This window comes from Mercurialis annua, linkage group LG7, assembly GCF_937616625.2.
Source record: "Mercurialis annua linkage group LG7, ddMerAnnu1.2, whole genome shotgun sequence".
Classification (NCBI taxonomy): domain Eukaryota; kingdom Viridiplantae; phylum Streptophyta; class Magnoliopsida; order Malpighiales; family Euphorbiaceae; genus Mercurialis; species Mercurialis annua.
The window spans coordinates 10,976,546-11,003,135 of record NC_065576.1 but is presented as its reverse complement, the minus strand read 5'-3'; the positions used below and the strand labels follow the sequence as shown (position 1 = coordinate 11,003,135).

The 26,590-nt window shown below is 31.1% G+C and overlaps 2 protein-coding genes across 3 annotated transcripts; both read right to left on the bottom strand.

The window, feature by feature from the left end:
- Window positions 1-5,162: 5,162 nt before the first annotated feature.
- On the bottom strand, window positions 5,163-7,936 carry LOC130014529 (salicylate carboxymethyltransferase-like). 2 transcript variants are annotated; one of them, XM_056103658.1, is made up of 4 exons: window positions 7,754-7,936; window positions 7,016-7,168; window positions 6,036-6,290; window positions 5,163-5,627 (listed from the first exon to the last, which is right to left on the bottom strand). In XM_056103658.1, the coding sequence occupies exons 1-4, from the start codon at window positions 7,826-7,828 to the stop codon at window positions 5,259-5,261; spliced, it is 852 nt and encodes a 283-aa protein (XP_055959633.1). In that variant the 5' UTR covers window positions 7,829-7,936; the 3' UTR covers window positions 5,163-5,258. The 2 variants fall into 2 exon arrangements, with proteins under 2 accessions (XP_055959633.1, XP_050206760.1); XM_050350803.2 differs by having other exon boundaries at window positions 7,016-7,402; window positions 7,754-7,933.
- A 5,232-nt stretch (window positions 7,937-13,168) lies between these two features.
- LOC126656793 (uncharacterized) lies at window positions 13,169-14,782 on the bottom strand. Its single transcript, XM_050351410.1, has 3 exons — window positions 14,623-14,782; window positions 13,800-14,048; window positions 13,169-13,716 (listed from the first exon to the last, which is right to left on the bottom strand). The coding sequence occupies exons 1-3, from the start codon at window positions 14,780-14,782 to the stop codon at window positions 13,169-13,171; spliced, it is 957 nt and encodes a 318-aa protein (XP_050207367.1).
- Window positions 14,783-26,590: the final 11,808 nt, after the last annotated feature.

The window sequence follows — 26,590 nt, the reverse complement described above, 5'->3', positions numbered from 1 at the left end:
ATATTCGTAATATATATATATATATATATATATATATATATATATATATATATATATATAAATGATGATTTAATAGGTTACTTAATCCATAAATGATAAAGATTCAATATAGATTTCCGCGGCCACGGGATATCATTTCATTGATCCACACTCATTATTAAATGGGTGGGACTGGGTGCATGTTCAATCATGCCTATGAGATGGATAAAAACAAAATAAGTTTGGCTAAGTCTCTATATTGCGCTTTCTAGTTTTACTATAGTTTACTCTTAAATTATTTAGAGTTAATTACTTATAAAATTATAATCTTTACACCAAATTTTAAAAATAACATGATATTTATAAAATTATTTATTTTTGAATTCCATCATAGGCACATTTTTCGGTAAATTTCGCTGACTTGAACACCAAATGGGTCTGCCACGGTAGCAAAAATGCCACTAAAAATTGTCAATGTTATTTTTTTTTTAAAAAGGCGGTGTCTGTGACTGGCACGTTTTAACGGTAAAGGTCATGATTTTATATGTAATTAACTCAATTATTTAACACTGTTCTTTAAATTGAAGTAATATATTAAAGGCAAAATATCTTAAAAACACTCACATTTATGAAGTTTTTCAATTATATTATTTTTTTGTAAAATTGTAAATTTTTCTAAATTATCACTTTCAGTTTCAATTGTAAATCAGACTCTCCCCACTCGAAAAAAGTTCAAATAAATTCTTATTATTTGACATATATGCTAAGTAGATATTTAATGTTATAAATGATACAAAACAACCTTCTTTTCTCAAATTATTATGAGAAAATGATCAATCTTTTCCGGTGGTTTTCCAGAGCTCCTCTGATAACTTAGTAACATCTCAAATAGCATATTTCCCATTATACTAAGTCTATTTAGGAGAAAAACAAAACAAAACGAACAAAGAAAGGAATTACAGAAATGTTTAATACTGGGAATAGGATCAATCAAAACAAATAGATGTATAATTGTATTATAATGATTAACTAACCTTAACTTTCATTTTTCCACCTTGGTACTCAACGACATGCGGCTCCACTCAGTAAACTCCTTGTGTGAGCTAGCCCACCCGTTTAAAACGAAAATTCCTAGGAAAGAATGCTGGGTCACAAGCAGATGATAGGAGTAGAAAAGCTCCTATTTCTGAGGGCTTTTCTGTAATACCCCAAATATTTTAAAATAATTAAGTCGTGACACGTTTCGTGAATTCCGATAAATTGAAATTAAGAAGAATTTAATTTAATAATATCGGGAATTTAGAATAATTTTTACTAAGCGTATTAGGGGGATTTGAGAGAAAAGTTTAGAAAATTAACATAAAATAAAATATAATTCCTGTGATGGAAATTATTTCGCCAAAGTCTGCGAAATATTTTATATATTTATGGTAAAAGTTTCGAGTCAATCGAAGACCGTTTAAAATTTGGACGAGGATAAGTTTTGGCTAAATTGTAACTTTTAAAAGTTTCAAGGACCAAAGTGCAATTTAGCCTAATATATATAAGAAATGGATATTGAATGAAGGATCTAGAAGCCTTCATCCTCGGTTCATTCATTTTCATCGTCAAATTTATCGTTTCGTCGCTCGATCTCCGTTTCTCCTCCGTTTCCGACGTTCTATAGCTCGAATCGATTGTATTTCAACGGGGAATCAAGGTAAGCTTGACGTTTCGCCTTTTTAATGAATAAATGTGATTATATATCAAGTTAAAGTTTTAGACTACGGAACGGTTTTATCGTGTTAACAATTTTAGGATCGATTTTGGCGTTTTGAGTTTAGATTTTGTGATTTTGATGTTTTTGAGAGTTGGGGGATTGAATTAGAGCGCTTGATAAGTTGGAAGCACGTCGGAATCAAGCCCGGGATGAAATCCCGTGGCTGTGCGTCGCTCAACCGAGATGTGTGCGCGCACAGCCAGACTGTGCGAGCGCACAGTCGACGGACTGTGCGAGCACACAATATTGAGACTATGCGGGCGCACAGTCCCCAATGCAACCGCATAGGCAGAAGCGCGCGCACACAATGAATCAAATCGTCGTTTTGTTTTGAAAAATTTGTCGTACACGCGTATCGTGATCGAAATCGATAATTTATCGATTGATTTGAATTGTTGACCTAAAGAGGTTAATCGAGAATCGATTCAATAAAGCGATAGAAATCGATATGAGTTACAAGTCGTTTATCAGGATTGAACACATGAAAAGCACGATAGTTTAAGAGTTTAGCGTATCGTGTCTTGAGTCTAGAATCAATCCTAGAATAGGATTCTGATGTGAGTCAATTATTTTGAAATCGTTTTAGATCCGGCGAGGCAAGAAGCAGCTGGACAAGGAGCTCAAGAAACTTGACATTTCTGAACACCGAAATATTTTTTGGATAGCGTTTTCTATGAGTTTGTATAAATTTACTTTTAAAGTATTTACACAAGCAAATGTTTTATATTGCATTATGTTAGAATCGAATGTTTTCAAATGCAATGTTTTACATGAAACGCATATACGTTGGTTTAAAACCAGTATCGATCCGATGGAATGTGCCTTCCTATTCGGCGGTAATAGGACCGCGTGATCACCAATTTCAATTTATCACAACTGTGAATATGTTTATGAATACGAATATGAAAGTTAGATATATAAAATGTAGATACGAGGTTGAACTCAGTTGAGTTATCCCGAGACCCGTATCTAGTGGGTTGAGCTATCCCGGGAGCCACAACTTGGGATTAAGAGGTTGGTCGGGGCTGACGTGGTTGAGTTATCCCGGGGCCGGACCACTTGGATCAATTTGATTTGATTATATACGTTTGACATGTTCGAGGATTAGGGTTTCAATAAGATCTTTTACTTGGCTGCACGTGATTCAAGTGTTTATTGCATTGTTTTATATTTTATATGAATACTTATTAGTAAATATGAACTCACTCAGCATATTCCCGTATACTGACCCCTCACAGTTTTCCCTCTCAAGTGAAAAAGAACTTTGAAGCAACAGATTTCTATCCTTGTTCCATAAGTCTGATATTTTTGAAAGTATGTAAAGAAACAGTACTTTACTTCTAGAGCTGCAGTAGATAGATGTTTGTGTTTTGAGTTGTATGAAACTGTTTTTTTTTTTGTAAATATCATTCCGACTTTTTAAACTTATGTGTATATGATGCTTGTTGCGTTATTACCGTTTGTGATTGCCAGAGGAAGATATATAGCCTGGCATATTTGTTGCATGCCATTATTTGTTTTGTCTGAGTATTACAGGTTTATACATGGAAATGTAGGGATTCTAAGCTTAATTGAGATATATTAGACCCATGTGAAGAATTGCGAAGTATCAAAGCAGTTTCGTAAACAAGTCTCAAGTCGTGAAAGGGCACACTCACGACGTGACAAATGATGGGATGTAAAGGACACAAACAGAAGAAAGCGCACGTTGGATTCAAGACAAGTATCACAACATGAAAGGCCATCTTCACAACGTGAGAATCAAATCTCACAACGTCAAGGAAGGAAACACAGATTTGAGATTTGGCAGAAGAAACGCATGATGGCGCACGATGAACCTCGCATCATGATAAAAAAAGTCTGACATCGTGAGATATCATTCTCACGTCGTCAGGAAAGTAATTTTTTTAAATGAAAAGACAGTTTTGGCCTTACGAGTTCGCGATTAGAAGACCGAAGTCCCATGGCATTTCAGGCATTACATAGAGCTCAAAATTAGTGTTGACCCTTTTGCCTTAAGGGTTTAAATAAGCTTAATTATCATCTTGTAAAAGGGTTTGCACAATTTATATTAGTCATAAACCCTAATTTTAGCTTTAGTTTATTGTTCTTTCGATTTGATTACTCTTCAGTTTGGATATTTATCTTCGATTTTTGTATTTGGATTTTTATTCAATTAAGGTACGATAATTAAGAGAGATTCTTATCATTGTTTACCTTATCAATTATGAATTTCATTTATTATATTGTTGGTTTATCTTTGATCATGAGTAGCTAAATACATCGTTAGGGATTGTTTATTGACTTTATGCCTCGTTAATTAATTGGTTTAATAATTTCTTGTTATAATTACACATTGATTACTATTGTGAACACTTAGTTTAATCTGATCACCTAACTATTGCCTTGTGTTTTAATTGTAACTTGAGAGAATTGAATTGAAATAGACCGTATAATCGACAACGCAAGAGTTGACAACACGAGATTGAATTAACGAGTGCGTGTTCTTAAGGGTCGCTTAACAAACATCAATAAAGTAGTTAATTAGGTCAAGTGTAACACGAGAGTGAGTAGTTTACCTTTTAATTGATTAATTGTCTGTCTTTACCTGTAGCGGCTCGAAAGAGAGCTATAGGTGCTTAGATCAGCCTAAACCGCAATTTGACAACGAATTGCATAAACCATGAAATTAATGGCATGATGAAGATATATAATCACTAATCTTCCTCATTATTGTTTAAACCTTATTTTAAGTGCAGCCTTAGTTTACTTTAATCATTAATTGTTTAGTTTTGTTCTTTAATTTAATTGCTTCACTCAAATTATCTTTTTAGCATTGTATCTGGGTGTATTCAGTAGCTTTCTCTTTGGGTATGATGTGGACTTCACAGTCTATATTACAAGTTGACATACGTACGCTCGCGTATTTTTACCAACAGATTTTTGACACCGTTGCTGGGGAAAGTATATATTTAACATCTAAGTTAGGATAGTTTGGCTCTATTTCATGTTTATTTTTTTGTTTTACGCGTGGAGATTTTGTTGTTTTTGTTGTTTCAGGCACTCTTTTAATAGTGTATGCATAATACACGACGCTAAGAACTACCTCTACAACTTTTTCAACCGGATCCTACAATCTTAATATGGCATAGAAGATGGTGTTCCACCTGCTTTCAATAATGTGGGGGATAACATTGTGATTACCAAAGAGAAGAATCAGCAGGAGAATAACAGGCAGAGGCAGCCGACATTGATGGAATTCTTTCAGCTAAATGTAGAAATACTACTCATAGCTACTTTGCACATCCTGTGCAAGCAAACCATTATGAGATCAAGAATTTTTCGCTGTAATTTTTTATGGTGTTTTAATATATTATTATTTATAAGAAAAATAATAATTTATATAATTAAAGCTCTGCAAATGTTTTTTTACCAATTACACACAAATTCTTATTTATTCATAAAAAGCACATATATTTCATATTATTTGTCTTATTATTAGACAGAAATAGAATTGGACTTAGTCATCTTTCTTAGTGATGGACAATATAAAATAGACAAACTCATTCTTCTCCTTTGCCATGCAATCATTGACGATCGATGAGTATCGATTAAAAACCTCATCTATGACGGCTTCCTGGAAACCGAAGTGGTTGATAATAAGAGGCTCCATTCCAGATTTTATGAAGTTTGCAAAAATAATTCCCACATCCTTGGTAGCTTCCGAGGGATCAAATTCATTGCGACATTCATTCCAATCATGTTCATAAATCTCCAATTTATCAGTGCAAAAAGATCCTTGCTTATCAACTTGACATTTCACTTCAAGCGGAGATGGTGCGTAGAAAGGAATGTTGAACGAATTGAATTTTTCTTCGTCTATCATTCCCTACATCATTAACATAATGCGTAAGTGTAAATTCTTACCTCAAGTTATTTTTTATAATTTATTATTTCAAAATAAGAATAATTACTTATTACATGTAGAATGTAATTTTAAAAAAAAAGTATCAAAACAAAAAATTTGAATAAATAAAGAAATATATTATGTTATACTGAAAAACACATGATAGACAAAAAAGTAAAAACAGAAAAATCGTGAAATTCTTACATGAACTCAGTTCACAAAATATGATTGTCCACTTATTTTTGACATTTGACAATAATTAATTAATTATTTTGATATTAATAGTATCACTCAACATAGAGATTAAATAATCAAATGATTGAAAATAGTAAATCTTATTAAAAAAAAAAACTTCAATTATAACAACCAAGGAGTTAGTAATATTTGTACCTCAAGGACTAATTGATTGAGAGCCATGGCCAAAAGCTCCCAAAGATAACAACACTCCTTTGCAGAAGGATCATTATTTCTCCTTCCAAGGAAAGTTAATACCATGTACCCTCCTATCCTCATTTCTTTAGAGCGACACTCCAAAAACATTAAGAAATCCTTTTGAAATTGGGAGCAATATTCCTTCACAATGTTTGAAGGACTTGTGCTATTAATGTATATGTTTCCTTTATTACTCTCCAGTCCTCTTGGAACCTAATTTATAAATCAGTAAAAGAATATTCATAAAATAAATCAGTAAAAAAATACTCATAAAATAAATCAATTGACATATTAAATTATGTGTCAAAAATATTATGTAAATTACTTAACTTTGAAATAATTTTAAATGAATAATAAACATCTATTAATTTTCTTAAGGTCACCAAATTTTAGTTTTCATTTAAAAAATATTTTTCCGAATTAATTTTTCCAATATGAGCATCTAAGTTAATTAGGAACATTCACCACCTCAACAAGCAAATCATATTTCATGTGACATACATTTCATTTGATATATTTATCTGAAAAAACAGTACAATTTTGTGTGTGCTATTTTTTTTGTAAATTTTGAACTGTGTTGTTTCGTCATTTCTCGTAACTTTTAATATATCTTCAATTCATAAACAAAACAATAATTTCAATTTCAAATATAACTTTTGATAGCTTATCGAATTATATATAAATGAATGCTAACTTACATAATGTATGACTGAGTTAATTATGTGATAAATATTAAGGAGCCACATCAGTAAAATTAGATCGAAAACCTTACTGAAATAATATGAAAAATTTAATGACCTTAAAAAATCAAGTAATGCTTAGTATTCTTCTTAAAATAATTTGAAAGTTCAGTACGTAGTAATAGATAAGAAAAGTGGTCTGGTTGATATTCTGAGTATATAAGAATTCATTAGGATTTCGAGTTTACGTAATTTTACCTGCGATAACCAGTGGAGGCTACTAGATGAATAAGCAAAGTGAAGAGTGTTGGTAGGAAAAAGCCTACCATGGAAAGAACCAGGGGTTCCAGAAACGAAACATTGCCCTTTAGTATATTCTTTCATTTTTCTTTGGAAATCTGGCAACAACGACTTAAAAACACTATTAAAGTCATTGCTTGGCAGATCAACTAAAAACACATTATATTCTGGAGATTCTCCACAAATCTTCTCTATTGCTTCGATTATTTCAGATACAGCAAATAGAGTGTTCGGCCCTGAAGAGCACCCGAAATCTACAATAGCTACAGTTTTTGGTGAGTTGTTGTTATACAGATTGGCCACGGCTTCCTTTATTACTCTCTTTGATTTTGATATCACCTTTTGCTGCAAAATTTCATTAAATGTTATTTTTCATATGTAATGTTTTCATTTTTTTTATAACTGGAGAGGGGAACGCTTGTGGGAAAATTGAACCCGCGATCTAATAATTTGTTGTCGAGCGCTTATACCATTTGTGTTATAGCTCATTTTCGGATTTGTAAAAAGTAAATGAATAATATCAGCAAAAATAACAGTTAAATTTACAACAATACTCTCTATCAAAAATTTATATAATTATAAATTAAATTTCAGTTCATATTATGAATAGTAATATTAATAATAATCAAATAAATAAGACAAAATTACAACAACTACTATTATATAACAATTATTGGAAAAAAAAATGAAGATTACCTGAAGCAATGAGTTTTGAGCATAACTAGTTTTTCCATTTCCACCATTCATGTGAAGCACTTGCACTACTTCCATCTCTCTCTATATAATTGCTTTCAGATTTTTTTCTTTTTTTAAGTTTGTTTGAACTGCTTTTTGTTCATCAGCCTTTCCTCTATTTATAGTGGCTCAACTATGATAAGATGTATTGTTATCTTGTTTAAGAAAAAAAAAATTCTTCATGATTTAATAGGTTAGGCAATTCGTACACAATACAGATTCAATAAAGATTTTTGCGGCTCTTGGGGATAACTAGGGCTCTACATAAAAAATTCAAACCAACCAAGTCAAATCTACTCAATCAAACCAAACTAAATATTACGGTTTAGAAGATTGTTGGTTTGATTTTAGTTTGAAAAATAGAAAGAAAATAATTATTGGTCTGATTTGCGGTTTTAAAAATTATAACCAACATAAACCAAACCAAATCAATACATATACATATATACATATTTTTATTAAAATTATAAATACTATAACTTAAAAATAGGTTTTCTATCATTATTTTTTAAAATTATACTTGACAAAATAATATATTTAAATATCAACTAATGAAACAACTATTTGTATATTTATTATCGTTCAATAAATGTTATATTTCTATATTATTAAAATATTATATTAATAAAATGTAAAAATTTATACAATATTTTTTTTCATTTATTAGTTATTATTATAATTTGTTACATAAATATAACATTTATTTTTATAATGAATGAGTATTTTTAAATTTTTAGATTTTTTTATCTTAGATGATAAATAAATAATTTTTTGATGATGGTTTAAACTGGTTTTAAAGAAAAAAATTATCAAATCAAACCAAACCAATTTTGCTGGTTTATAATGTGTGTGGTTTAATTTTGATTTGAAAATTTGCCAAACCTATATAATTGGTTTGAAGTAAAATATCAATAATAAACCAGTCAAACCAAACCATGTACACCCCTAGGGAACATTTCATCTCTATATGTGACACATTATTTTGAAAGAAAGGGAGGGGGGGGGGGGGGGGGGGGGGGGGGGGCATGATCAGTCTATGAGAAGAAGAAAAAAACAATATGGCTAAATCTCTATTTTGGTGCCGCTATTATTCATGATTTATCATATTTGATGCACGATACCAATAGTTTGGACTGTTTATTTTGCGACTGGTTACTTATACGCCTGTTTAAAATAATTTTGCGACTGGTTAATTGATACACTAATATTTTCATAACCAATTTTCAAGACACAAATGAATTGTGAATTGGTAAACCATTGTTCTGACTTAAGTGAGATCACAATTCAAATCGTATATATATATACAGCCGTTTATAATTTATAGTTAGATATACTGAAAATTAGTTTGGATTTAGATACTCTCATTAACTGCATCTTCTATATATATATATTGAAATCTAGACTTCATAAGAAAATATATATTGAAATCTCAACAGTCTAGCTCCATGTGTGCTAATGACTATGAATATATTCCATTGCCAAAAGATGGGTTTGGCCTATTAATTTTAAATGCTCAAAATCTTTTGTTGACTGTATTGGTGCTATAGATATTCAATTTGAAATGCTATTTTAACTTACATTTTACATTCTAGATGCAATATTCTCACCTCTCACACAATTTCAGTTCTGAGTACCTTATTCTTTAGGACGGTTCTTTCTTTCAAGTTTCAACAATGTAGTTCAAATGGAATTTACAATATATTTATTTTTAAATACTTCCATATATATGCATCTTAACTTAATAGCTGAATTCTAAAAACTTTGGGGAAATCTACAAAACTATCTAAAATATTAATGAAGCTACAAAAATACCAACTAGAGTCATTTATTAAACTAGCACCTAAAATTTTAAAAAGTTTACATTTTGTACCTTTTTATTAAGAGCGCGACACATCAGCACGTGTCGGTCAACGCGTCAGACGCGTCAGTCAATGCGCGTAGACGCAGCAGTCAATGTGCAGACGTGTCAGCACGATAATGGATCAGTATTAATGTCTCAGATGAATTACAGATACATCTCCAATACATCTCTAATACATCTTAAGCATACGTATCAGAAGCATTAAATAAAAATTATGTGTATCTTTTATGTATGCGAAAGGTATTTCTAACATATTTTAAATATTATTTTCTCCATATATCTATCAAAATATATAACATGTATTTGAAATATATTTATACCATATATCATATCAAAAGGTATATAGTAAATGTTCTAACAATGAAAAAAATTATGTATTAAGGAACTATATACCATGTATTATATATCAAATATTGTATATATTGTGTTCCAATGATGTATCTGTCAAATACATCTTGAACACATCTCACACATATTGATACATTTAGGACATTTTAACATATCTATCAGAAGCATTAAATAAAATTATGTATATCTTTTATATATGTGGAAGGTATTTTTAATATATTTTAAGCATTATTTTTTCCATGTGTCTATCAAAATATATGATGTGTATTTTAAATGTATTTATAGCATATATCATCTCAAAAAGATATGTGTTAAATGTGGTAAAAATATATAAATTATGTATTAAAAAAGTATATATCAAAAATTGTAAACATTATGTATCAATGATGTAACTGTCAAATACATCTTGATCAGATCTAACACACATCTCATAAAATTAAATTATATTTGAACGAGAATGTGACTGAGCTATTTCTGATATGTATAAAAGATATATTGTATATGTATATGAACTATACATTTAAAACACTAAATGCTATATGTACAATTTATGGGTAGTTGAAATGTATTTATACCATATATCAAAATAAATTATGTGTCATATGTTTTAGAAATTATATAAATTATATATTAATGATACGTATTAAAGACATCTATCATGTATAAATTATATATTAAAGACGTATCTAATAAATACATTTATAAGACATCTCAAATACGTGATATATATATATATATATAAATAAATTTCTTTGAACTGTTTTTGAGATGCAACCGTTGAAGAGGCACATCAAGAATATACCTATCAGGCTATCATATATAAATTATGATAATTAAACAGTACTGTTATCTCGTTGAAGTTTAAAAATATTTTTTTAATAGGTTAGGCAATGCATAAACAATAGGTTTGGCAGTACATAAACAATAAAGATTCAATAAAGATTTTGCCCCATTATTTGCCACATTATTTTGAATTAGGTGGGGCATGTTCAGTCACGAGCCTATGAGAAGTGAGAAAAGGCAATTTGGCTAAATTTTTATTTTGGTGCATCCACTTTATACATGACTTGTAAGATATGATTTATGCTAGGATAACGTTGAATTTAAAATAAAAAAGAAAGTGTAATTTAAAATAAAAAAGAAAATGTTTGTGTGAAATGAGAATATAAAGAGTTTTGTGTTTTTTCTATATTATTTAGGAGAATTCAATTTATTAAATTAATAAATTTAGTCTTTCTCATATAAGTTTAGGATTTAAGAGGTATCCAATTTTATAAATGGATTGGGAGATAAATCCTTCCCAATTTACTATGTGCGCCGTTCGGTCGGCTGTCCGGCCTGATCTAGTTTGGTTCAAACACTTTATTTTTTGCTTACCATAATAGTTCTATTTATTAAATGTGTAACAATTTTTATTTTTGAATCACAGCACATCCCATGATCTCCTCCACTTGTCTGGACGTTTTTTGACTATAATGAATATGCAAAACGTTTTTATATTTAAGTTACATAACAACTACATTTTTGTATTTAAGTTGCATAACAGTTCTTTTATTTTCCCTATAGATTGAGCTTCCATTTCCATTTGTCAACCTACAAAAACACAGAAAGTTTCAAAGAGAGAAAGAGCAATACATAGTGTTTTAGAGCTGCTGTCATAATGCAGTGATTACAGAATTTGGCTGTTTTATCCTAGGAACGCTGCAGTTGCTGGTCATTACACCATCGAGTAGTGTAATTTTTTTTAATAATAACGGGTATTGTTTTTATATGGTAAAACATGAACATGAATTTGGTTTTTTTTTTTTGAGAATTAATGTTGCATTTTATTAATGATCTTGAACGGTTACAAGCTCATTGACCGGAAAAGAAACACTTCCGTCAAAAATGAAATCTCTACCAAAGAAAATACCCCACTTGGCTAAAGCGTGAGCGACGCGGTTACAATCTCGCTTTGCATGAACAAAAATCACCGGACGAACTTAACTCTCTGCATGTCAGTCGTTAACCAGAGTCTGCATGTAATCCTTAGAATCACCCGTATTGTTTAGCTAGTTAGCAACGTATTCTGCATCTGTCTCACAAATTAGATTGTTACAATTCAGGTCCCTTGCAATGTAGAGACCGAACAGCACAGCCTTCACTTCAGCAGTCTCAGCTACAGTACATCGCTGCAAATACGAAACACCACTTCTAATCACCATCCCTAAAGAATATCTACACAATGCACTAAGAACAGACAACCCTTTTTCCACCGACACGACTGCATTAATATTAATTTTCAAGGAGTTAGGGGGAGGCGGATTCCACACACACCTTGCTCTTTCTACCCCATATGTTCCATTACGGGATACACTAACACCCTGGGGTAACATCGACCGAATATAGTTAAATAACAACGGCAGAGGCAAACGAGGATTTTCAAACACTTTGGCATCGCGATCATTCCATATTTTCCGCAAAATCATAGCAAATAGTTGAGCATCATCTTTTTTTCAACGAAGTACGCATTAGGGCAAGCCATTCCTGAGCATTGCTGCAAATATATATCCACTCTCAAGCTCAACTGAGACATCAACCATATCCCCCTCACTTCCTCACACTCTTTTATGTTTTGGATGACTGTTTCCTCTCCACATTGACATTGCGGGCAAATGGTTGACACTGGAACCTTTCTCTTAGCGAGGTTAACATTACACGCAAGGGTATTGAGACCAATCCGCCAAAGGAAGTGTTTGACCTTTGGCGGGATCGATAATCTCCATATTTTGCTCCACACTCCATTATTGCCATTCCCTGTTGACGACCCTGCTTCTCCAATTCTTGCTAAGTTTGCCGCAATGTGATAAGCTGTTTTAACCGTAAACACTCCCAACTTATTATGAGGCCAGAAGAGTTTATCCGGAGGCAAACGATAACTTATCGGTATTTGGAGAATGTTGGCAGCATCCACCTTTGAAAAAACCTGTCTCACTTTACCCACATCCCACCTTTTATTAACCTCATCAATAAACTCACTAACATGGCACTCCTCCTGAAGATTTATAGCACCCACATGTTTCATAAACCCTGCGCTAACAATCGGTCTTTGCAAACACCGACTGCCCATTACCCACTCTCCACGCCAAACCCTTCATCAAAACCCGTCCTCCCTCTAAGAAGCTTTTCTAAAAAAAGTTGGACATGCGCTTCGCTGTAGCAGTTAACACATCTCCATCCGGATAGTACTTTGCCTGGAAAACTTTGCTGCAAATCGATTCTGGGAACTGAAACAGCCTCCATACCTGCTTAGCTAGCATAGCCAGATTAAACGCACAAAGATTTCTGAAACCTAAGCCACCCTTTTCCTTAGATTTACTGATTGTATCCCAACTAATCCACGAGATCTTATTTTTATCCTCCGCATCGCTCCAGTAGAATCTGGCAGTGGAGCTTTGCATCTCATTACAAAACGAGATGGGTAACGCAAAGCAACTCATAATGTATGTCGAGATGGATTGGGCAACCGATTTAATTAACGCTTCACGCCCGACTTTAGATAAGAACCTCTCCTTCCACCCAGCTATCCATTTATGAAGTATATCACGCAAAAACGAGAAAATTGGTTTGCGCAATCTTCCAATTAACGTGGGCATTCCGAGATACTTATGAAAGCTCTCCACTTCTCTGAACCCCAAAATCTTATCGATGCCAGTCTGAAGCTGTTGCTGAGTACCTGCACTAAACATCATCCCTGACTTATCAAATTGACCATCTGCCCCCTTTCATATCTACTAATCACCTTTTTAATGTACGTACACTCTTGAACCTCAGCTTTTGCAAACAAGATGCTATCATCTGCAAAGAAAAGATGGTTTATAGTCGGGATCCCCCTACAAACCGTACCCCCAGTCAATTTACCATCCACCTCACCCTTCCTCAACATGGCCGAAAAGCCTTCTATACATAACAGAAATAAATATGGTGATAAAGGGTCTCCTTGCCTTAAGCCGCGTTGGGGAATGATGTAACCATACGGGTAACCATTAATCATCACTGAGAAGGAAACTGATCAAACATACGACATGATAAGATAAATAAAATGGTCTGGAAACTTCATTCTCCTCATCATTCCCTCTAGAAAAGACCATTCAACTCTATCATACGCCTTGCTCATATCTACTTTAAGCGCCACCAATCCCCGTTTCCGCCTATTTCTTTTTCGACATTTAATGGAACATTTCGAATGCTACCAGCGCGTTGTCCGTAATGAGACGACCCGGAATAAACGCACTCTGAGACTCATCGATAACCGAAGAAAGGATCCTCTTCAGCCTGTTTGCAAACGTCTTTGATATAAGTTTGTAAACAACGTTACATAAACAAATAGGGCGGAAGTCTTTCATAGTTGAAGGTTTAGCAATTTTTGGGATAAGAACTATGTTTGTGTGATTCATACCATTGGGCATCACCCCATCCTTCAAGAACTTGTGCACACAACTAAGCACGTCGGCGCCCACAACCTACCAATACGTGCTATAGAACGTAGCCGACATCCAATTCGGTCTAGGCGCCTTCCAAGGCCCCATTTCCTTCAGGGCATTTGTGATTTCCTTTTAACGAAACAACTGATTTAATAAACCTGCTTGTTCCACCGAAAGAACTGAATTAACACACCGGAAAACCTCCTCCTGCTCAGATGGAGCTGAAGTCCGAAACAACATATTGAAGTAATCTCTTGCAACCCTTTTCACCACCTCTCCACATTGCCAGTTACCCTTCTCATCTCTAATAAGAAGCATCGTATTATTTTTCCGCCTATTGGAAGCCTTTTGGTGGAAGAATTTGGTGTTTCTGTCACCGCTTTGCAACCAATCAGCTCGAGACCTTTGTTTTCACAATATTTCCTCGCGAAGAAGCAACTCACTTATCTCGTTCTGAATTGTAGAGACCATACCACTGTGAACTTCATTGTCGTCCCTGCACTGCCATTCCCTTAACTTGGTTTTGACTTTCACATAACATAATCAATTGACAATACAAATAATCTAATTTAATGCAATTAAAACTCTATCTTTGATGATAATAAAATGTTAATTAATTATCCTAATTCAGTTCAATATATAATTTTTAATCCAATTATAACTCTAATTTCAATAGTAATTAATTTTTTAAAATATATCCTATCATGTTGTAATATTCTCTTAATAAACAAATTGATATTTAATTTTGAATAACGAATATAATTGATATCCAATTTAAAGAAGCAATTTGATTTTGAATAAAAAAATAGTGAAATTAGTTTGAGTCAAAAAAACCCTTAAAAAGTGATACTACAATAATAAAATTATTCGACTAAAAAATAGAATATTGGAATCCTAATCTATATATATATATATATATATATCTATATTATATATAAAAGCACGGATGGGGGGGGGGGGGGGGACAGGCAAATTTACTAAATAATCCCTTCCAGTTTACTACTAAATAAAGATATTATAGTCATTAACTATTTATTTATTTAATTAATCACTATTGTAATTAAAATCCTAATTAGAATAGGTAGCTAAATTATCTCCAATTTAGTTTTTAGTATGTAAAAAATAACTAAATTGTCTCCAAATTAGTAGGAATACATATCTTTTAGTTTAATTGAACTACAAAATTAAAATACTGTATTTGGTCAATATATTATATTTAAATTTCTATCTTATTATTTTTAAAAATATTATTAATAAAATTAAGTTAATTATTTAATTATGATTATTATACAACCAAAATAAGAATAAATTCAATATAAAAAAAATTAATAACCGAATATATTATATTTATTTTTATAAAAATTCTTAACTAATTTATTATTAATTATAAATAAAAAATTGATATAATTATAATACATTTACTAATATGTTCATTGACGAGTTACGTTACGAGCCACGTGCATAGCACGTAATGCGAAACTAGTTATTGTAAATAGCATTATATATTATCAAATAAAAATTATCTAATTAGCTAGCATAAGAATTATTTCATAATAGTTTTGTTTTTGCTCAACAGACGACCGAGGCTGTTTGTTTGTACATATTAATTTAACTGTAATAAATGCAAATATTGTACATATTAATTTTAAATAATTTTATGCTGATTATAAATAAAATATATTGATAGAATTACAATGAAATTAATACACAAATTGACGAGTCACATTACGAGCCACGTGTGTAGCAAGTATGCAAAACTAGTCACGTATAAATGTGTAAAAATAAAAACTTATGCTTAAATAATGAAAATTAATACTTATAAAAAAAATAATGAAAAATAATGTTTATAAATAAAAACAAGTGTCTACAAAAAAAAGTCTAAATTATTTTAAAATTATAAAATTCTTGCAACTAAAATGAATTACGCAAATTCTTTTTTTATCATCATAGCTATAATATAATATTAAAATAAAATAAATAAAAAGGAAATCACATGTAATTTCTAAATGAATATTAATTATAAAATTTATGATATACTTAAAATGTCAGATTTCTTGACATTTGTATAATCAAAATATAAAATGAAATGAATTTGGTAAGTAAAAAAGTCTTATTCTATCAAAAGGAAAAGGCTATAGTAATGATCACATGGTTACTAGAAAGAAAAAAGAGAATCCATAAAATAGCATAAATTTAAAAACAACAATTAAACTACATGAATGCCTATAAACCAAATTTTAATGAGACACTACAAAAAATTTGGCTTCTTGTGACAAAAAAATATGTGACAAACTATATTTTGTCATAATAAATAGGTTAGTTGTGACAAAAAAATATGTGACAAACTATATTTTGTCCGAATTTCAGCCTATGACCGCCAACCTCAAACCACAATTCAGACTTCTTTAGCTGCTCCACCTCCCTCAACAATAAACAATGTATGATCTGATTTTGCACTTTGATCTTGGGAATATCAAGAAAGTAGCCAAAGCAAGATTGTCTAAACTTTTCCAATTCACCTGGAGTCAGAGTCGATTTGATATCAGAAATGACATCGTATGACATGCGCGTATCAATCTTCGAGTGAACACGATCTTCTCGGCTTACTTTAAACTGCCATAGCTGTATGGAAATTAGAGTGAAAACAGTTAGATATCAAAAATTTCACAAAGAACATGTTGACATGAGCCAGACGAAAATAGGAATTCGGAAAATAACAAAAGCCAGAAATTAAACCCATAGTATGCACACAGATTTACAGCACTCTTTTTCAGATATTTATAGTGCTTGTCAAAGTAAAACTGCTGGTCCAATTCAGCAGTGCAAAAAGTAACATTTTGTAGGTTAAGGTAATAAACCTCCAAGGCAAGTAAAACAACACTAAGCTGGCTCAGGTTCACTTCAAGCTTTCAAATTTTAGAGCTCCAACATAAAAGTCTCCCAGTATCTACATAAATGTACACTAAAACTGCCAAGCTATGTAACACGGACTCGGAAACTTGTAAACAAGACACTTAGATATGGACACGTAGACGTCAAGTCATTGTTATTTCAAGATTTTCCATAATAAAAATTGCAATTTTGTGTCTGAAACGCCAAGTTTCCAATACATGAATGTTGATTGAGTAAATTGTCCATCCTACTTAGCTGCCAATTAGTAAGGGTAATTTAGAGTTCATAATAATTTCTAACATTCCTCTCAATACAATGCCCAAAAATAACCAAATCAAAACCTGAAATTTCATTGTCAAACCCAGTAGAATGGAGGAATTAACCTTCAAAAACTGAAATTTCAGTACCCTAAAAAAATAGAGTTCATAACTGTACCTTCAAAACTATCTACCAACCAACCTAACCACAATTTTATATAAACATAATTCCAAACAAGCATACTTAAACATAATTTCAAACAATCATATAAACAGAGTCAATTTATTATTTTAAGACATAAAACAATTCTAATGCAGTAGGTTCTTAATTGACTTATAAACTAATGAAATCATACCTTAGGAGGAGATTGCTTGGATTCAGTTCTGGAAATGCCTTTGTGTTTCTTCGATTTCGGAGGTGAATCATTTGCATGTCTCTTCTTACTCAACTGCACAGGAGATGGAGGAACTGAAGCTTCTCCGGTTGACACTACCTTTTTGTTTTTTGAAGCTTTTTTTGCAACGGATTTCTTACCCATATCAGCGATTCTGATATTACCGTCGTTCTCAGTGGCAGCCCGTGTAGTCACTATGGATTTAGGTTTAAGTATGCTTAAGGCAAATTAGGAAGGAAGAAAAGAGTTTTGATTATTTAGGAATGAAATCAAATTTTGCAATATCAAATGGGTATTTCCCGCTATATGAAAAAAGGAGAGGTAAATTATATGATACATTAGACACACACTAAAGAGACATATACCTTAGATGAGGATAAAATTGGAATAAAAAATTTAAAGGGTGTTGAAAATAAATTAATGTTTTCAATAGAGGCATTTTTTCAAGGGTAAAAAAATGAAATCAATAATTTAAAATTTTGAGATTTCAATTAATTTGTTATAGTTTTAATAATTTAAATGATTAAAATTATTATTTTAATTAGGGTATGTGCATATAAAGAACTGGACAAGTAAATACTCGATGTCTGGCTAAATACTCGACGAGTTTTAAGCCTAACATCGAGTTTGTTTCTGTTCAGTGCTGCATAAACTCAATGATGGGTTAATATTCGACGAGTTTAAACCTAACATCGAGTTTATGCTAGTCCAGTTATGCCAAACTCGATTTCAGGCTTTGTTTTCGTCGAGTATTTAGACCCACCTCGATTTATTTTGAAAATTACTGCAATTGAAAATTAAACCTCCCACTTTTCTTTAGAAACCTAGAATCAAAACAAGTGAAAAAAAAAATTTCTCTAAATCTTCCCCATTCCACAACCCGAAACCTAGCCTCTAAATTCATCAAATTGCTATCATAATCTTATCAAATCATTAACCAAAATGATGGCATCAACAAAGGGACGAGCTAAAAGAGTTGCTTCAAAAGGGAAATCATCAAGTTCAACTATGCCTCCGAAATTTGTTACAAGAGAAGATTTGTCCTCAAATTATGATTGCCCATTTCTAATTTTCTCCGACGAAGAAGGTATTCGTTACGAAACTATTTCACGCAAGCCTATTGTTATACCTAGATATTTTGATTATGCTTTGTTGACTAGGATGGGTTTGAAATCAAAAATTGATGAAATAGTTGGTAGAATGGGTTTAAATTTTATTGCACATGGTAAGTATCAAGTTTATAAAGAGTTAACTAGAGAATTTTATACCACCTTGAATTATGCCTCTAAGAATGAAAAAGCAATTTCTTTTAGAATAAAAGGGGTTGATTATAGCATAGGGTATGATTTTATGAATCAGAAATTGAAGTTGCCTAAAGTTGGCATTAGAGGTTGTCCTTCAAATTTTGATGTTAATAGAGTATGGAAGCAATTGACCGGTGAAGACTCGGTCGATTTACAACAAGCTCCTAATGGACTCATAATTGAACCATCATATCTTATATTTCATAAGTTCCTTTGTCATTCTATATGTGGTAAAAAGGAGTCGAATAGAGTAACGAAGGATGATTTACTAGTACTTGACTATTTAGTGCGACGTTCGGCAAAAAGTGTTGATTTCATACACTTAATTTTTAAAAGCATGATGACCATGGCAACATCATCTAAAGTTGCACTTGGAAATGGTCATTTAGTAACTTGTATAGCATTGCTTCATAGTGCTATTGATGAGGATGATTTGCATAAGATGGAATGTTTGGGGGATGCGTATCTTAATGAAACTATGCTCCGTAAAGCCGACATTCTTGATATGGATGGAGAATTGATGAATGTAAAGGACCGAAATTGTTATTTAATTAAAACTGGCCAGCCGAGAAGAGGAAAGGGAAGAAAAGCAGAAATAGAAGATGACTGTGACGAAGATGAGGATAATGTAAGTAGAGAACTGGAAACCGAGAATGGTCAAGGTGAGGTGGTGAGGGATGATGTCGGTATAGATCAACCAAGAGAGGAGGAAGTGAGGCGACCAAGAAAGCCGAAGCGAAGGGGAGCTTTTGAAGAGGAAGTACTTTCTTTGTTAAATGAAACAAAGTCCAGGTTGACTAATATTGAAACATCTATCGAAGAGATTAAAAGAGAACAACGAAGGTCACATCGCCGATGGAAGGCTTGTTTCGGCACCTTGGGAGCACATGATCCTTCACCTCCACATACACCGTAGAGTTAAGGTTAGTAACAACCAAAATATTTTGATTATTTCATATCTGTATGCTGTCATTCATTTGGTTTCAGGGCATTACTTTTCTTCCTGAAATATTCTCTGTTTTCCAAATTGCAGATAAGATGGGTGGCTGATTGCATAGTTGGTTCTAAATATCTAATTCTGGATACGCTGTTTTGGAGACTTGGAGGTGCAGTTTTGAAGACGTGGAGCAGATGTATATGCATAGCTGTTGATTATGGATTTAGTATTTTGAATTTGGAGGTTTATGTATTTGAACATAAGTAGGTTTAATTGTGATAAACTCATGTGTTATTAGTAGGTCTGAAATGTTATTACCAAGTATGAATATTTCTGAATGCTATTATCAAATTTGAATATTAACACTTGTTAATTCTAGATCATTGTACACTAATATTTTTTTTGACAAAACTTTAAATTTAAGTTTGTTAAATTGTTATAAATTAGGATAGTTAGATGACTTTTATTGATTAACTTTTCTTATAAAGCCAAAGAATAAAAATTGATAAATTTAAATATTTATGAATTACAAATATGTAATTAATTTGTTACATTGGTCTTTTAGCTTTTATTTTTCTTTTCCACCAATTTTTAATATTTAAATATCTAAATCCGTAGAAAAAAGGATTATGATCTAGAAAATTTGAATAAATGTTAATATTTTATAAATTTAAATATTTAAATTTTAAAAATATGTAATTAATATTTTGATTACATCAGTCTTTAAGCTTTTATTTTTTGGTTGAGTCGATTTTTTAATATTTAAACATTTAAAATTATTAATATATTATGATATGATCTATATATTTTTGATAATTTGTTTCATAAAATTTTAAATTACGTACATTATTAAATGTATAAACTTTATAGAATGCAACGACATAATAACATGTTCGTGTGTGCTACTCATAACTTGTGATTATTAAAGTGTGTACTGCCTGAACCAATCTGTTTTCAAAATTGCAAAAGTGCTTGGTTGCAAGATATGTACATGAATTTGAGATTTATGTACTTAAAAACGAGTTAGTTTATTTGTGATGAAATCATGTCTTATTTTACGAGTAGGTTGAAGTTGTAGGTTCATTTTTACATCTCACGTAAGTTGAGGCACATGCAACGTTAAATTGAGGCACATGTAACGTATATTTTAAGTTCTCTTAATTTTTATCAAAATTCATAAAATTAACTTCATGTAAATTTTGCCACATTGCTTTGTTAATGTAAAAATGGAATTGAAACAAATCATTCTTTCGTGTTCAGTTCTCAAGTATACATGAGGTTTTTTATGTCAACGATATGAAAAATGGATGTCCTTGGAAAACTAAATAAAATATTAATTGTTTTATTTTTTTAGCGGTCATTAAAAAAATAAATTAAATATTGTTTTATTTTTTTAGCGGTCATTAAAAAAAATTGAATGTTGCTAATTAATGTTGTTTTTTCTAACCCTAACACTAATCCTAACCCAAAACCCTAAACCCTAACCCTAAGCCCTAAACCCTAAACCCTAACCCTAAGCCCTAAACCCTAAACCCTAAGCCCTAAACCCTAAACCCTAAAATACAATTTTAATAATGGTTATGCGAGTAAAATCATATTCAACGGAATAAATTTAGCTATTAAAAATTCAAATTATACTAATTAAAAACATTAAAATAAATTATAAGAATAGGCAAAAGTGGAAAAATTTCTTATTGTTGCAATTTATTTGCAAAAGGCATATATTACCTCCAAAAAAATTAAGACAAAATATTGTTTTGAAATATTTATGTTAGAGCGATAAAAATGGAGTGGTCAACTATTACGTTGAATAACACATAAATTTTTGATATCTAATCATAAATAAGCATAAAATCAACCATTTATCAACATTAGACTCTTTGTTTTGCTTTTAATATGGGAAACAAAGACTTTTTATTTTGCATTTTGCTTCTATATCTAAAGGAAAGTGGTGATATTTGGATTAAGTTGAAAAAAATAGATTTTAACTCGAGTATATTGTTTAAACTCGTCGAATATTTTCCATGTCATCGAGTTATGACGAGTTCAGTAGAGCATATATTCGATGAAACATATAAAACTCGTCGACTTTCTCTACTACCTCGAGTAAAAAACAATATTTCTCCAACAAGATTTTCAGAATATATCTCAAACTGATTAGATTTGACACGATTTTGGCAAATCAAATCAGGAAAATTTAAAAACGAATTTATTAGGAGGGAAAAAATATTAAAATAGGAGGGAAACGAAAAAAAAAGAGAGGGAAACGAAAATAATTTGTTCCTTATTTAATTTTTTAATTAAAGAAGTTCCCTCTAAAAGGAAACTTCTTTGGCATTAACCATAATTGCAGGAATCACGTTGTTGAATGACAAAATAAAGTGGTTTCTTTGTTCTTATCAAAATATCGATCATAAAAAAAATTACAAATAATTCTCACCATACTTGTTCTTCAATTCAATTTGTTTCAACGATTTTCTGAACAATGTCACTTAATACTAGAAAAAGAGTTATATCGTTTAACGAATTACAAAGGTCAGCTAGACTGAAAGCTCATTTGAGGAAGGGGAATGACAAACCATCGATGAAAAATATATCACAACAATCTCAGACTACCGAAACTGAGTCGGAACCTATTCCTCCTTTGGTGAACACAACATCTCCGTCTCCTCCAATTCAAAACCCAAATAGTATTGAACATCACAACCACCGTGATGATTCAACTGCAATACCAGTGGCTGCTGAAGTTAACAGGGATGGTGAAACTGAAACCATGTCCGGTGAACCAACAAACGTTGATGAAGGTTAGGTTGAATTTATTTTGTGTTTCATTTATTTTGCTTAGAGAATTGATATAATTAACAAATGAAATTGTGTTTCAATGCTTTTTCTGGAATGGAAATATTGTTTTCAAGTTATTTTTTACCTTATATTTTTTGCAATTCGTTTTTTTTTCTCTATTTTGTGTTTCATAAAGTTGACATACGGTTGACATAAGGTTCATATTAGGTTACAAAAACCTATAAAAAACTGCATCTAAATAAAAATTAAAAATAGTATAAAAGATACATATCAATTTGAATTGAGAAGAAAACTAACATGAGATAAACTGTAGTATTTCTTAGGTCTTCTTCCCAAAAAGAAATGTGTTTTAATTTAAAAATAGTTTAAGAATAGTATAAGACATACATATTAATTTGTTTCTCTTTTTTGTGATTATTTTGTGTTTCATGCGGTTGACATAAGATTCATATTTGGGCACAAAAACGTCTTAAAAACTGCATTTAAATTTAAAAATAGTATAAGACATACATATGAAATTTTAAAATAGTATGATAATTACATATAAAGTTTAATAGAGCAGCAAACTAGTATGAGGTAAAGTTTTGTATTTCTTACGTATTTCTCTATTCTGTGTTTGTTTTTTGTTTTCTGAGGTTGACTTATGGTTCACATATAGTTTATATTCAGTCACTATAACGTTTACAAACTGCATATAAATTATTTTTTTAAAAAGGTACATATCAATTTGGAAACAAAAAGCAAACTAACATGAGGTAAACTGTTGTACTTCTTAGGTCCTCTTCCAAAAAAGAATGGTAGAGGTAAAGCTAGAGGATTTGAAGTTAAAAAAATGACTAAAGATGGTTCAAAAATTGGTGGAATTGTGATTGCAAAAACAAATAGATTACCAATTGGTCCTTCAGAAAAGATATTCAAAATGGAAATTGGTATTGTCACTCGATTAATGGCACCGCTAGGTAAACTTTATTGGTCTCAAATAAACGCTGAACAAAAGGAAGCCTTACTTACAACTATTCAGGTAAAATTAATAATTATTTTATAGCATACTTGTTATTTCGAATAATTGTATTCTTATAATATGTGACTATTCATATGTTTTTTTATTGATAGGGTGAATTTGAGATTGATTTAAGTGATCCACATGCAAGAGAAGTAGTATATGGAATGATGGCTAGACGATTTAGAAATTTCAAGTATCAGTGTCACTTACACTATAAGACGTTCCCTACTCGTGAAGAAGCTGAAAAACATCCACCCAAGGATGTAAAAATTAACGATTGGAAGAACCTATGTGAACATTTTGATGAACATGCACACTTTAAGGTAATGTTTCAATTTTATATACAATTGTCTAATATCGTTTGCTAAAAATGAGTACTTTATTATCTAATTAGTTGGTAGTATGTTTCCAATTATATCTAAATTAGCTTCACATATTGTGTTCTGAACGAAAATACGAGGTTTGTTCAAAGGATTTCAATATTAAATGATTTTTAGCCTTTTCATGATTTATTTTAACTCTGAATAAGCTTAAACTCGAGGTTAGACTTGAAACACTTCGAGTTTAAAGCCTCTCCACGAAAATGAGCTTATACAGAAATGAAAATCTCGAGGAATGAATGATCTCGTAGAGTATTTTTTCCTTCCTCGAGTTAGTTCATATCTGAGAAGCTCAAACTCGATGAAAGGCTTGAAACTCTTCGAGTTTTATGCCTTACCTCGAGTTCAGATGTCTACATAATTAACATAACTCGAGAAAATGCTTGTACTTCGCCGAGTATTTGGCATGTTTACGAGTTATGCTTCTGAGATACGAATATCTCTACTATTTTGGTTAAAATAGTTTATATCTAATTATATAAAACTTTTATTATTGATAATATGATATGTACCTTTAAAACCTTTATGTGTTGGCTTTATTATAATAGGCTCGAAGCACTGTAAACATTAATAATCGCAAGAAAGTGACCTTTTCTCACACTTCGGGATCAAAGTCTTATTGCCAACGTTTGTATGAAATGGTAAATATGAGTTTATATGTAATCTGTTTTTGATTTCGTATTTAAATTCTTTATCATTTAGTTTTTAATCAATTGTATGAACGTTATAGGAAACATCTGAAGTCATTGATGAAGAGCCACCTGAAATGAGGCTCTACAGTCAAGCACACCGTAAAAAAGACGGCTCATGGATTGACCCAGAAGCTGGAGAAAAATACGTAAGTTCTTTTTTTATATATATAGTTATCTAAACACAATTTTATAAAGTGTTATTAAAGCATATTTAATTAATTAGGAACAAATGGAAGCTATTCGCTCAAAAGCACTCGAGGAAGGCGTTGCAATTGATGGGAGGAAAATTCTACAAAAGGTTTTGGATATACCGAAGTCTGGTTATGCTCGTGGACTCGGATATGGAGCCAAACGGATAACAGCTAAAGAATCAGAGTTTGAAGCTCGTTTACAAGCAGAGAAGTTTGAGACTGAAAAGCAAGTTAAAGAACTAAATGACCAAATTCAAAATCAACAGGTGAAAATTGATAACATTTCTCAATCATATAGCAAACTCAAGCATCTTGTTCAACAAATGTTGAATGCAAAAGATGATGAAGAAATATCTATTGATGGCGACGAAACATGTATCGATGGCTGTGAAAAATCTCTTGATGACGAACCATCTAATGATTGGTATGTGACGGCTTACTTAAATATATTTTTTAATTCTTTACGCTTTTAATTTTTTTCTATAATTTGAAAATTATTCACTTAATTATGTCAGTTTGAAAATAAAAGTGTATATAATAAACGTATTTTTTTTCTTGCAGATTGGAATTGAATGAAAGAAGATGGACGTCTCCTATATCAAAAGTTAGGCCTAATTTAGTTTCTTTTCTTTATAGCAAATAGTTTACATGTTTCATACGATCGGTTATTTCAGTGTTATTAAAGACTTAATCATTGATAATTTTATGTAATATTTGAATTGATTTTGTTTTTTATTCATTGATTTTAGCAACAAATTACCGTATTCAATTATTTTGGTATCGATAAAAATGGAAATAATAGCTTGTTGTGACAAATTAATTTTGTTACAGCTACCTAATAATAATGACAATTAATTTCGTCACGTAATGATAAATTTCTTCTTGTGATAAATTAAATTTGTCACCGTTAACAACTTATAATGACAATTAATTTCGTCATGTTATAATATATTATTTGTTGTGATAAATTATATTTGTCACCGATGACAAACTGTAATGACAATTAAGTTCGTCACATTATGATAACTTACTTGTTGTGATAATTTTTTTTTGTCACAGCTAACTAATTATAATGACAATTAATTTCGTCACGTTATGATAACTTACTTGTTGTGATAAATTAAATTTGTCACCGTTGACAAATTATAATGACAATTAATTTCGTCACGTTATGATAAATTACTTATTTTGATAAATTAAATTTGTCACCGTCGACAAATTATAATGACAATTAATTTTGTCACATTATCATTATATTACGTGTTGTGATAAA